The sequence below is a fragment of the Oncorhynchus gorbuscha genome, linkage group LG11 (genome assembly GCF_021184085.1).
Source record: "Oncorhynchus gorbuscha isolate QuinsamMale2020 ecotype Even-year linkage group LG11, OgorEven_v1.0, whole genome shotgun sequence".
Lineage (NCBI taxonomy): Eukaryota > Metazoa > Chordata > Actinopteri > Salmoniformes > Salmonidae > Oncorhynchus > Oncorhynchus gorbuscha.
The window spans coordinates 60,095,445-60,109,609 of NC_060183.1; the positions used below are offsets into that span (position 1 = coordinate 60,095,445).

Here is a 14,165-nt window from a genome sequence, read left to right on the forward strand (position 1 = left end):
ACAGTGAAACTTTCCTTGTTGGAAGGAATCACAAAGGGCACTTTTTCCCCTGGAACCACTTTTCCCTACATCTCACTCTGGCAGTGCTGTCTATTTTTGGAAGAGAAAGGCAAAAGCTCTGTATACACCCTTAAGCAAAAGTACAGACAACTTTGACAAGTTCAGGACCCTGGCATGCATTACATTGCATTACATCTCTTTGGATCTGTAGTTCTGACCTACTTATAACTTCTATATTGTACAGTATCATGTTGTACATAATTACCAAAAACCTTTCCCTCCTTGGAGAATCAAAGAAAAGGCTTTGTTCATTCCAAACCAGCAATTCATACTGTAGTCCTTAAATTACGTAAACCTCTCTTTGCTTTTCAACTATATACATTTCTACTCATATGCATAACCAGTTATTATATACATCATATACTGTATACCTCATATCGTACGTTCCACCCTCTCCTCTCCAGTGTTGATACATCAAAAGTCAGGCTGCATTATAGCTTTACAATAACACATCTTTAATGATAGGCACTTGGTATTCAGCCACTAGAGCACTACGTTAGAAACAGCTGACCTACCCAACTACACTCATCACTTACACTTGGTACAACTCACAAAATAATGAACATCCTGAAAATATATTAGAATCTTCAGTCCTGTGTTTTTGTTGTTGTTGAGAAATGGTTCAATATCTCATGGGTTACATGGAAAAACAGCAGCAATGCTATACCTACTTATACTATCCAATACTATCCTTATGTATGTTTCTGTAATACCGAAAGCTTGTGTAAAAAGAGTAAAAGAGATACTAGATTTTTTGCAGAGAGGGAGGGGTTTTGAGTGGTAATGCATTTTTATCACCACTTGTGCCTCCTGGTTCCTCTTTACTTCCAGACCCAGCAGACACATGAAAGGAAAACACACACCATATGCAGTAGATCACCTGCTGGGTGTCAAAGAACATTGGCTATTCATTGTGTAGAAAATGGCGGCCGATGGTCTGTGGTCAGAGGCGATAGGCCACCAGCTGCTTTTAGTCGTATGACAGCACAGTGTGTTTTGTCCTTTAGACAGTAATAGTATGTAGCCCCATTTTAAAGCTGTAATATAGGGTGAATTAAAGATTTTTCTGCTCAATCCTGCAGAGAAACACTGTTTAAAGTCTTAGTTGTTTTCCCCCACAGACAGTAGGAAGACATTTTGCCTTTTTTTTCATCTAATAAAAAAAAAGGTCAAATACTCAAGAGGGATTTCACATGTCCTCTGGACTATGCACACTATTGAAATAAGCTTTAATTTCAGTGCAAGAAAGGAATTGAGAAAATGTCATAGCAGGTGTCCTTTGTCCTTTAGTGTCCTTTGTGTAGAAAAGAGAAAACATCACAAAAAACGGGAATGATTTTCCTTTTCAGAGTAATTTTTAAATGTTTTATACATCTTTGAACATACCCCACACCTTGGCCACCTAAGAGCACACAGGAAACAACAAAACTATACTGTCATCTGTACAAAAGATGAGCGAGTTCATCAACGTTCAAGCTAAAACGCTTCCAGATATGTGGAGGGGGATGTTAGCTATGCTACACTAGCACCAGTCATCCTCTTCCTTCTCACGAAAACTCCCAGTCCCTCTGGGGCTGGAGCTTGAAACGGCATTGACCCCAAGAGTGAAGTGGTACCCGTTTGGGATCCCAACCCGGCCCTGTGGGGCAGGTGCAGAAGAGGGCCCGGCAGCCCCATGGGAGGCTGAGGCAATGATCCTAGGGGAGTGGCTCCCTCCATGGTTGCTCACAGCATCCTGGAAGTCATCAGGCTCCTCAGGGAGTCTGCATGGTGGAGCGTTCCGCGGACAGGGGCTCAGGTTTGGGTCTAAGCCAATGAGGGTGACGGGTATGGGGGGTGACTCCAGCAGAGCGTTACGCTCCGAGAGTCCACGACTGAGAAAGGACTGGTGCCCTGTGGAACCAAACTGCATGGGCAAGGAGTTTCCAGTCTTGTAGGCCACGGCGGGGCGGGGGGTCAGTGGGGTCTGGGGAAGCTGTCTGCGCCCACGGCAGGATGGGCTAGATCCAAAGGTTAGGACCACTTGGCTGCCTTTACTCATCCTGATACTCTACAGGAGACGGAAAACAAAGCAGAGAGTCGTAGAGATGAAGCAATGGACAGGATATCGCCCCCCCCTTAACCTAAATCATCTCACCCTAAAGCAGCACTAACATCTCTCCCTCAACCCCCAAGCTCCAGGGCTACTCACCTGCTTCAAGAGGCCTAGGTCGTGGGTCTCTCCAGGGGAGGTGGAGCGGCTGGGGCCAGCTGACTTGGTGTGGCAGTGCTCCCTGGCTACGTAGCGCTCACAGGAGTAGTAACGCTTCGTCTCCCCGGCTGCAGAGTGGTGCCTCTTCTCATGAGGCCGGCCGCGGTCACGCTCCCTCGCCCGCTCCCTGGTCAAGCCCTCCACAAGGGGGTCAACAGACGAACCTGTGGCACACACACACAGTATTAGGGACTTATGTAACATACAGGCATGTGAGGTATGTGCATGTGCATCCCTCAGACCAAATTAAAAGGTATAAAGACAAAAAATCAGAAAATAATTCCTGCGGACCAATTTTCTTCCAAAATCCAATGTCTGAAGAAAACCACAATGACAGAACAGAACAGCTTCAAGTGGCTGTTTTTCACTCTTCATGTGTCAGAGCCCTGTCTTTGTGTGTCTGTCCCAGAGGAATGTATCGCTTTCTCTGCATCTCCCTCCCTCTCGCTCTACCTCTCTGTCTTCATCCCAACCTCCCTCCTTCCCTGTCCTCTCTCCCTCCCCTCTCTGCCCTGCCAAAAGGTGTCCATAAATCCCCCTAACTGGGCCTGCCCAATAAAGCCCAGCTGCTGCTGGCCTCTAACGCTAACACAAAACCACCCTGTGCCCCTGGCACTACCCTCCACCTACACTACACCATGACCACAGACTGATCTCTATTGCAGATCACCTCCGTGTCATCATCAGTGGACGGCTGACCAGCCAGCCCACCAGTTCCATGGATCATGTTTCTGCTTCTTGGAGGTCATGGCCAGGTTCCAATTAGCACCCCATTCTCTGTGTATTGCACTACTGTTAACCATAGGTCTCTATGGGACCTGGTCAAAAGTAGTGCACTATATGGTGATTAGGATGCAATTTCAGACATGATGTCACACAGCGCAAACAGGGACTTAGGGGTTCCATCATAGTCTCTGAGCCATTTGAAATGGTACGGTATATGTGTGGTTGTCTATCAATTAGGTCAGTATGGGTTTGAGTGTGTATTGATGACCTTTGACCTATGTGAGAAAACATGGACTACACTGTCATACTATCCAGGTCTGTGCCCAAACAATTTGAGCTTTTACTTTTAAAAATCCACCTTTCCAGAAACAAGTCTTTCACTGTTGCCACTTGCTATAGACCACCTTCTGCCCCCAGCTGTGCCCTGGACACCATATGTGAATTGATTGCCCCCCCATCTATCATCAGAGCTCATGCTGTTAGGAGACCTAAACAGCGACATGCTTATCACTCCGGCCATCCTACAATCTTAGCTTGATGCCCTCAATCTCACACAAATGATCAATTATCAACCTACGAGGTACAACACCAAATCCGTAAAAACAGGCACATATCATCCTAACCAACCTGCCCTCCAAATACACCTCTGCTGTCTTCAACCAGGATCTCAGCGATCACTGCCTCATTGCTTCCACCTGGCCACCCCTACCCTGGTCAACAGCCCTACACCCCCAACAGCCCTACACCCCCCATAGCAACTTGCCCAAACTTGCCCAAGCCCCCCCATTTCTCCTTCACCCAAATCCACATTGTTGATGTTCTGAAAGAGTTGCAAAATCTGGACCCCTCCAAATCAGCTGGGCTATACAATCTGGACCGTCTCTTTCTAAAATGATCAGCCGAAATTGATGCAACCCATTATTACTAGCCTGTTCTACCTGGATTTCGTAACGTCTGAGATCCCCCAAAGATCGGAAATCGGCCGCGATCATCCACCTCTTCAAAGGGGGGAGACACTCTAGAGTCAAACTGCTACAGACCTATATCTATCCTACCCTGCCTTTCTAAGGTCTTCGAAAGCCAAGTTAACAAACAGATCACCGACCATTTTGAATCCCACCGTACCTTCTCCGCTATGTAATCTGGTTTCCGAGCTGGTCAAGGTCCTAAACAATATCATAACCTCCATCGATAAGAGACATTACTATGAAGGTGTATTCATCGACCTGGCCAAGGCTTTTGACTGTTGTCAATCACCACATTCTTATCGGCAGACTCAACAGCCTCGGTTTCTGAAATGACTGCCTCGCCTGGTTCACCAACTACCTCTCAGATAGGGTTCAGTGTGTCTTTGCACTTTGAGATATCAGCTGATGTAGACAGTAAACTCTCTTTCCAGACTCACATTAATAATCTCCAATCCAAAATTAAATCTAGAATCGGCTTCCTACTTCGGCGATGTCATTTACAAAATAGCCTCCAACACTCTACTCAGCAAATTGGATGCAGTCTATCACATTGCCATCCGTTTTGTCACCAAAGCTCCAGTTACTACTCACCACTGAAACCTGTATGCTCTCATTGGCTGGCCCTCGCTTCATATTCATCGCCAAACCCACTGGCTCCAGGTCATCTATAAGTCTTTGCTAGGTAAAGCCCCGCCTTATCTCAGCTCACTGGTCACCATAGCAGCACCCACCCGTAGCACGCACTCCAGCATAAAGTATATTTCACTAGTCACCCTCAAAGCCAATTTCTCATCTGTTCGCCTTTCCTTTCAGTTCTCTGCTGCCAATGACTGGAACGAATTGCAAAAATCACTGAAGCTGGAGACTCATATCTCCCTCACTAGTTTTAAGCACCAGCTGTCAGAGCAGCTCACAGATCACTGCACCTGTACATAGCTCATCTGTAAATAGCCCATCTAACTACCTCATCCCCATACTGTTTTTTTTTTGGGGGGGGGGTTTTGCTCCTTTGCAGCCCTATATCTCTACTTGCACATTCATCTTCTGCACATCTATCACTCCAGTGTTTAATTGCTAAATTGTAATTGTTCACTACTATGGCCATTTATTGCCTTTACCTCCCTTATCTACCCTCATTTGCACACACTGTATATATACTTTTCTCTTGTGTTATTGACTGTATGTTTGTTTATTCCATGTGTAACTCTGTGTTGTTGTTCGTGTTGCACTGCTTTACTTTACCTTGACCAGGTCGAAGTTGTAAATGAGAACTTGTTCTTAACTGGCCATTTGGTTTAATAAAGGTGAAATAAAGAAATACAACAAAAAAACTCTTGGCTGCTGGGGCCCATGTTCTGTGGGGCCCAGGCTGCCAGAGACATTCTCCACTAGAGAGTTTATTTTAGCCTCACTCAGTCACAGCCTGTACATGAGACGTGCTAAATTCACATTGTTCACATCGTCGCCCCTAAGGGGAGCTACTACTGGAGCAGCTTAGCCAACATGTTATAACTACCGTTTTTTGAGGCCATAGAACAAAGAAGAACGACAAATACAAAAAATCATCTCCTCGAAGCTCATAAGTCTCTTTGCTACAAATCAAAATCGAATCCAATCGAATCTCTTTGCTAGTCAGATGGAAAACTTGACACAAAGCAGATTCTCCTCGGGGAGCTCATAAGTCTCTTTGCTAGTCAGATGGAAAACTTGACACACAAAGCAGATTCTCCTCGGGGAGCTCATAAGTCTCTTTGCTAGTCAGATGGAAAACTTGAGCAGATTTTCCTCGGGGAGCTCATAAGTCTCTTTGCTAGTCAGATGGAAAACTTGACACACAAAGCAGATTTTCCTCGGGGAGCTCATAAGTCTCTTTGCTAGTCAGATGGAAAACTTGACACACAAAGCAGATTTTCCTCGGGGAGCTCATAAGTCTCTTTGCTAGTCAGATGGAAAACTTGACACACAAAGCAGATTTTCCTCGGGGAGCTCATAAGTCTCTTTGCTAGTCAGATGGAAAACTTGACACACAAAATCGCTGGCTCAAGTCCTTTGGGAAGCGCAACAGAGAAAACCCTTTCCTTCATAACCCGATCAGGCCCTTAATCCGATAAGGAATTTATGTCACTATGCAAAGGCGTCCAAGCGATTTGGAACAAGAGCAAGGGCTCTTTCACTGCTTCTGAGAATGAACGGTTTCCTTACTCTATTTCTGTATGAATTCATAGTTCAACAGCTTGGACTGCATGGGTTCCACAGTGAGTGAGATATCTTTGCGAGTGTGTATGTTGCTGCATGACCATGTGAAACAAGTCTGTGTGTGTATGTGTGCACATGCATGCATCATGTGGGTACCCCTCTCACATGCTGTACTAGAAGGCTGAACGCTGGTTGCCCTGTCAAGCGACTTCTGCTTCTTGTCCCTGTCCTTGTCCCTGCGTCTGTGACAGCGGTGGTGGTGATGGTGGTGGGGCCTGTCCTGGGCTTGACCTGGGGCTGAGGAGGCCTGGGCTTGGGCCTGGCTGGGCCGCTCCAGGGTGTAGTCTCTCAGACTCTTCTCCCGGTGGCACTGGGAAGCCAACGTGGACGCCGACCGCCTGATAGGACTGATGTCAGCAATAGGCTGAGAGGAGTGAGCAAAGAGGAAGAACAGTGAGAGGAGGAATACAAGATGGAGGGCTAGCTACCATAGTAGTGTAGCGTTAGAGTGTTATTTTATACAGCAGAACCAAAGCACTACTGGACTGGAGCACCAAGCACCAAACTGTTCACTAGACACAGTACAGACAACAAAGTACGATCGACCGGTGGACACCACTCTCTGGGCTTGAGACCGACGTTCAACCTCTTCAGAAACAGATGTTGAGGACACATTTCTGACTGAAACACTCCGCGATTTCCACTCACTAAATTTAATCTTGAACACACCACTAATGATTGGTGTAGCACCCTTCGAATCCCAAATCAACCCCTTTGCCCCTATCCCTAGAGCCTAGGCACATGATATAGATCCGAAAGGATACGGTAGGTATAATCAAAATGATAACGGTATGGTAATGGCTCTAACTTGCCCCTGGCCCCTGGCTAGCTCAGGTCCAGGGCATTATGTGAGGCTTGCTAACATTGTGGGAAGGCTCAGCATCAGCAATCCACATGTAATACCCTGGACCAGAGCTATAGGTATTTGGCACGCTAAGTGGCAACATACGGGCACCATACCATATTCACCATGCTACCTAAATCTATCACATTTTTGGGATACACACAGGTGCATAGGGGGTAAGCGGTAGGGTCTGATTTGGGGTTGGGCGTACATAATGTTTGGCCCATGTTGTTAAAACTTGTCATATGCTAGCAGGAGACACTGCTAGTGACGAATAAGCAGGGTGTTGACATTTCCCATGACATATTTCACACCTTGACAAGCTCTGATTTTTCTGTGTTTGAAAGAAGCTTGATTAACATGGCAAAAGACAACATGATGAACTTTAAGACTGCTGGAAATGAATGAACAGCTTCTATCAATGTGGTCCATTAGTAGTACGTACATGACTACAGTTATTTCTAAAACACTTCAATACTGAACATCAGGGTGATACTGTAGTTGCTTAATAGAAAATGTCACCACCCTGCCAGATTCTTATCTGACCGAATAGCTGTGCCTGGACTGGAGATACAGTAACTGAGCTGATAGGCTGGAACACTAACTACGTTATCACCCCCTCTGTTGGTCACCGCCTGGGTGACACCCTGCCATAGTTGACCCATAACACTGAGTTGTCTCCTGGAAAAAGCATGGGATTATTCCCAATATAAAAGTCCTATTCAAATTCCAGTTCTAAGTTGAGTTCTTACTTCATTGTTGAATCGGTATCGTCACAAGTCAACTGACAGATATTATAGATCATAACCAAATGGATTATTGAGGTATACACTCTGTTGTGCTTGTTCCAAGAGTTCCTATCACACAGTCCTGGCCAGTAGCTTCAGTCAGTGGATTGGACAACAACGACAACATATGGAAATAAAGAGAGAACAGTACAGTTATGTCAGTAGGAAAGTAGCAGTCGCTGCTTATATTAAAACATTAACACACCACCCACTGAAACAACACAAACACTAATTCTCACAAATGTCATGTCACTTAATGGCAAGGAAGCAGAAAATGGCATACCATGTATGTATGTGGGGAACTTTCAAAGTACTAAAACACTGAACAATAGTTCTCGAAGAATCACACCAATATGGACTTTAACTAATGTCTAAAGAGTGCCAGACAGATAGTGATCAATGTTCCCTCTAATTTTTTTCGGCACTGTGCAAATTTCAGGACCTGCTGAGGGCAAACTTTATGAAATTGTGAAAATTCCTTCGCAACTTCCGGCATGTGTTTACTGTGAACACGGAGGCTGTACCTGCTTAAGTTACAGTTTTAACAGTGGCCAAGTAGGCTATTGTGGCTATTTTATCATAATGTAGGCCTACCAGAGGGGCCTACCATCAAAAACATTGGAGAAAATGCATCCCATAACATTTTAACATGGAAACAAATAGCTGTTATTATTATTCAGCCTACAGTAGCTGCCAAGGTGTGTTGTTCAATGTAGGAGTTTTGAATAAAAACATGCAGGGCTTGACATTAACCTGTTTATCCACTTATCCTTCAGACAAGGAGGTGACTGAAAATGTTGTGTTGTTTGATGCAAGAAGCCATTTCACGATATAAAATGCATTATTATTCGCATACCATGAAATTATGCTCCCCTCTCTGCCTATTGGCTACTTCAAGCATGTCTCAAAATACAACACTTTAAGACAAAAAATGATCTTTACCTGACTCACTTTTCAAAGATGTCTAGAAATGTATACGTTTAAGGAAGCAATCACTCCTATAACTGGGTTAATAACTCACTAACTACCACTAACTGCCTACAACAAAATCTCTTGCATAGTTTGTTTTGTTTCGATATGTTGCATTAAAAGTGGCTAATATTGCGTTGATTCGAGTCAAGATCACTTTCTGTGTCAAAATGCAAGCTGAGATCTACCACTCAGATGGTTTTCACATGAATTGCCCTGCCATTGTTGTTCGGGACATAAAAAAATTAAAAAAAATCTCAACATTTGAGGTAGGCTATATGATCCCACCGGTAATAGATCCGTTGTTGTATTACTTGTGAGGAGTGAGCATACATTTAAACAATTAGCTTTATTTTACTGGGCTGATGGTGGCTGCATCTGATGGTCAGTCTCAGAGGAAGGAGAGAGCAGAAGACTTGAGGCTCCGCCTCTCAACATCCCTCATCTCTCCCTTTCCTCCACTGACACGGACCAAAAAGGGAACCAACCGTTCCAGCTGATGGTCAGTCTCAGAGGAAGGAGAGAGCAGAAGACTTGAGGCTCCGCCTCTCAACATCCCTCATCTCTCCCTTTCCTTCACTGACACGGACCAAAAAGGGAACCAACCGTTCCAGCTGATGGTCAGTCTCAGAGGAAGGAGAGAGCAGAAGACTTGAGGCTCCGCCTCTCAACATCCCTCATCTCTCCCATTCCTCCACTGACACGGACCAAAAAGGGAACCAACCGTTCCAGCTGATGGTCAGTCTCAGAGGAAGGAGAGAGCAGAAGACTTGAGGCTCCGCCTCTCAGCATCCCTCATCTCTCCCTTTCCTCCACTGACACGGACCAAAAAGGGAACCAACCGTTCCAGCTGATGGTCAGTCTCAGAGGAAGGAGAGAGCAGAAGACTTGAGGCTCCGCCTCTCAACATCCCTCATCTCTCCCTTTCCTTCACTGACACGGACCAAAAAGGGAACCAACCGTTCCAGCTGATGGTCAGTCTCAGAGGAAGGAGAGAGCAGAAGACTTGAGGCTCCGCCTCTCAACATCCCTCATCTCTCCCTTTCCTTCACTGACACGGACCAAAAAGGGAACCAACCGTTCCAGCTGATGGTCAGTCTCAGAGGAAGGAGAGAGCAGAAGACTTGAGGCTCCGCCTCTCAACATCCCTCATCTCTCCCTTTCCTTCACTGACACGGACCAAAAAGGGAACCAACCGTTCCAGCTGATGGTCAGTCTCAGAGGAAGGAGAGAGCAGAAGACTTGAGGCTCCACCTCTCAACATCCCTCATCTCTCCCTTTCCTTCACTGACACGGACCAAAAAGGGAACCAACCGTTCCAGCTGATGGTCAGTCTCAGAGGAAGGAGAGAGCAGAAGATTTGAGGCTCCGCCTCTCAACATCCCTCATCTCTCCCTTTCCTCCACTGACACTGACCAAAAAGGGAACCAACCGTTCCAGCTGATGGTCAGTCTCAGAGGAAGGAGAGAGCAGAAGACTTGAGGCTCCGCCTCTCAACATCCCTCATCTCTCCCATTCCTTCACTGACATAGACCAAAAAGGGAACCAACCGTTCCAGCTGATGGCGAATCTCAAGTCGCACCACATTATTTCTGCCTCATGCACAAATTCATGTTGTTACTCCTATGAACAGAGAAAGTTAAATATTCCTCGATATTAAAAAAGACCCAAGCCGCTAATTATAACAACAACGCCTATAGATACACTTTCCGACTCATTCATTACTGCTGCAGTGCTTGTTGCAGCGCTGAGTGGAAATAGGAAGAACATGCATTTTATGGGTTATAACAGTGTTGAATACAAAGTGTTGACAGTGCTGAGTAAGAACTTAAACATGAACTCAGTCATACAAACAGCAGCTCTTTGCTGTATTCACTGACAGTCTCTCTCTAGTTATGGTTTTAAACGTTTTGAAATCTCGCAGTATCAACTTTCCTGCTACTTTATTGCAGACACGGTAAACTGAGCCATTCGATTGGCCAGCGGTAAGCCTATAGGGCACTTGATTTGATCTCTGGGTCTGTCAGAAAGAAAGAGTTTGCACCTTCAATCACATGAACAGGTTCAAAATGGCAACAGTTGGCCTACCCGGAGCACAGGGCAGCTGAATCGGGTGCACCTAACGCCAACAGCCCCAGACAAATGGAAAAAAAATAGGAACACAAGGCTTTATCTTTTTTTTACAGAAATGTTTGGAGATCGACTAGGAATGCCTAAGAGTCGATGGTGATCGACTGGTTGGTGACCACTGCTCTAAAAAGTTGAGTGAAGTTCAAACTCCTGCTTCTCTCAGTGGGCTGATATTTTCTTCTCCACGGCAGACCTGGGGGAGCTCTGCGAACGCAGTTTAGAGGGAACATTGATGCTGAGAGTGTGTGAACTCTGGAATGGAGGGACCACAGAGGCAAACAGAGTTGGAAAAAGAGGAATGGGAGAGCGAAAAGGAAAGAGAGAGATATATAGAAAGCGATATATACAAAGCGAGAGAGAGAAAGAGAGGCGGAACAGGTGTACATACTGCCAGGTAGGTCCCAGGTAGGTGACGAGGGTGGTTCCGCTATCAGACACAGGAGGGAGGTGGGCACAACATTAGCCATGGGAGTCAAGAGGAGAAGAGGATGGAAGGAATGGGACTGGATGGAGAGACAGGAAGACAGACTGACAGCAAAGCGAGACAGACAGGATTCATTTGGTTAGACGTGTGAACCAATCACACAGCTGGAAAGAAGGGTCCGGAAAAAGTATTCAAGAGGGAAGAAACCAAGACTCCATTTACCACTGGAGCTGGGAGAAAAAGATGAAAATAAAAAGACAGAAAATGAATGTCAGTAAAACAAATTTGGGACATTAACTATTTTCATTATGGATATAATAACATTTGTGTGAAAAACTAAAGTAGGCAAATGGGTCAAAAAAAAATGTGGAAATGGATGTCAACATTTATAAACAGCAAGGTGATGATGGGGCATAGTTGAACTAAGGGTTTATGCAATTCCCTACAGACTTTTCCACCTGAACTTTTCAGGGAGAGAGAGAGAGAGAGAGAGAGAGATCTTTGCACATTACATTATTGAGTAAATTATATTACACAATGTGGCCATCAGATTATCATCACTTGTTTAAAACATTAATATTTTATCTTGTGTAAAATGCCAAATACTCGTTCACTGTGTTGCTGGGGACATGGCTCTACATTCAGATTTGTTGAGGAAATATTATAGTGAGATATCACATAAGGTCTACATAACAAATGGCACCCTATTCCCTATATAGTGCACTCGTTTTGACCAGAGTCATATGGGCCCTGGTCAAAAGTGGTCTACTGTATAGGGAATAGAGTGCCATTTGGGATTCACACAAGGTCAGCAGGATGACTTGATGGGCACTGACAGACAGCGTCTCTGCTTTAGGTAACCTGTGGCTACTTTCACTAATTCATTTCTACCTACCTTTATCTTGTTTCCTTCTTCTACTGTCTTTCTCTATCCTACTGTATGTTCCCTTTCACTTCTACTACTTCCCTCACTCCCTTCCTCTCTGACTATGTATCATTGTAATATCATCATCAAGTCCTACTGACTGTATGACAAAGAATAATTTCATACCGTCAACTATTAGTATGTACGAACCCTAACCTGTATAATGTTTACTACTGTACAACTAGAATTGCCCTACTGTTGATATTGTCCTATTTGTAGAATCAATGCCCTTTGATTTGTGCAGGCACCATGTTGGCAGTCCTAGCGGGTCTTGGCGGGGTCCTATGTGAGAGAGTTTAGGGGTACAGTAAGGCAGTGAGTGATGAAGGACTTACATTGTACTGGGAGTCCAGTCTTGGCATGGAGGCTGCTCTGCCATGGCCATCCAGACCAGAGTAGCCCCCTATATCAGCACCGTTCTCCACCTGCCTCATCTCCACTGATTCCTGAAACAACACACAATAGGCAATTTAGGAAAAGTCTGCAACCACTAGTTGCGTGTACCAGAGGTTTAAGAGTGAATGGTTGCTTGCATATTTCCCATATTTGGTATAATATATGTACAAAGTACCTGAGGTTTGTTGGAGTAGGGCACGTCCTCTGACTGGCCCCTCTGTAGAATCCTTTTTCTACTGCTGGACCGTTGGCCCTCCTGAGACAGTTGCTCTCCTGACTCTTTTATGGGACTTATAGTACTTGGTCTGAGATTAAACACACACAAACACACACACACACACACACACACACACACACACACACACACACACACACACACACACACACACACACACACACACACACACACACACACACACACACACACACACACACACACACACACACACACATTAGATTACATTATTAGTCAACATGATGTGCTACGTCTACTTGCTTTACTACATGTGTACAGTATTTGAATGTTAATCCATTGATATTCATGACTGTATGTCCGCTAAGAAAACCCCATGGATGGGCACTCACACTGCTTCCCCATTGGTTAGAGTGGTGGTGGATGGCGTGGGCTCTGGCTGAGACTCTGGTTCAGGTTGGGAGGATGGCAGGGGATTGGCTCTGGAGACTGTTGTCCCCTCCTCCTGCATATGGGTCATAGGCATGGGGCAGAAGAAGGCTGGGCCCTTTTTATTCTGCAGGAGATACAGAGAGAGGAGAATGTAATATAGTGACGTTACGAATGCATTAAAGTCCATCCCATTTCTAGTCCCTCATCAGTCACAGTAGTGACAAATTCAACGGATTTGGAGCCTAAAACTCCCTAATAATTTGGCCCCAAAAGAACACCATAGGACCCAATGCCTTTTCGTCTGGATGGGAAGATTTATCTCAGGAACATTCATGAGAGTCAGTCCCATGCACGAGTGCATTTTTTAGGCCCATAGATGTGGATAGAGGGCTCACTTGCCACAAAGCATGTTTTAGCATGGGAAGCGCCATTGGCAACTTTACTATTTACTATTTTGAAGAAGTTTAGATAGCCCTCAATGGCACTGCCCATGCTGTCATAGCAGCAATTATGGCAAAGATGAGCCGTCTATACAATCCTACCTTAATTGTCCCTGTGAAGTCCAGTCCCAGTTGCTGTTCCAGTCTCTTGGCCCGGTTCTGCTTGTAGTAGTCAAAGATCATGAGGGCAGCGTAGACCTTCCCCACTGTCAGCTCTCGGTTTACAACCGCAAAGGGGCAAAGAAGCTCATTGAACTCATCATCTGAAAGGAGAGAAGGAAGAAGGTGAGAAGGAAGAATGTGAGAAGGAAGGAGGAGAGAAGGAAGAATGTGAGAAGGAGGATGAGAAGGAAAAAGGAGAGA

At 45.2% G+C, this 14,165-nt stretch overlaps 1 protein-coding gene across 9 annotated transcripts in view; it reads right to left on the reverse strand.

Moving 5' to 3' along the window:
• Nucleotides 1–236: 236 nt before the first annotated feature.
• The window catches only part of LOC124049043 (voltage-dependent N-type calcium channel subunit alpha-1B-like), a 232,521-nt gene continuing 218,592 nt past the window's right edge, over nucleotides 237–14,165 (reverse strand). For 5 of the 9 annotated variants that reach the window (XM_046370347.1, XM_046370342.1, XM_046370340.1 and 2 more), the window contains 8 exons: nucleotides 13,905–14,065; nucleotides 13,323–13,486; nucleotides 12,913–13,042; nucleotides 12,677–12,787; nucleotides 11,381–11,419; nucleotides 6,358–6,625; nucleotides 2,252–2,475; nucleotides 237–2,110 (listed from right to left, as the gene is read on the reverse strand). In XM_046370347.1, coding sequence (XP_046226303.1) covers nucleotides 1,583–2,110; nucleotides 2,252–2,475; nucleotides 6,358–6,625; nucleotides 11,381–11,419; nucleotides 12,677–12,787; nucleotides 12,913–13,042; nucleotides 13,323–13,486; nucleotides 13,905–14,065 — 1,625 coding nt within the window. In that variant the 3' untranslated portion in view covers nucleotides 237–1,582. Of the gene's footprint in view, nucleotides 2,111–2,251; nucleotides 2,476–6,357; nucleotides 6,626–11,380; nucleotides 11,420–12,676; nucleotides 12,788–12,912; nucleotides 13,043–13,322; nucleotides 13,487–13,904; nucleotides 14,066–14,165 lie in introns of those variants that run through there. The other 4 variants (XM_046370344.1, XM_046370341.1, XM_046370343.1 and 1 more) reach the window with 3 other exon arrangements.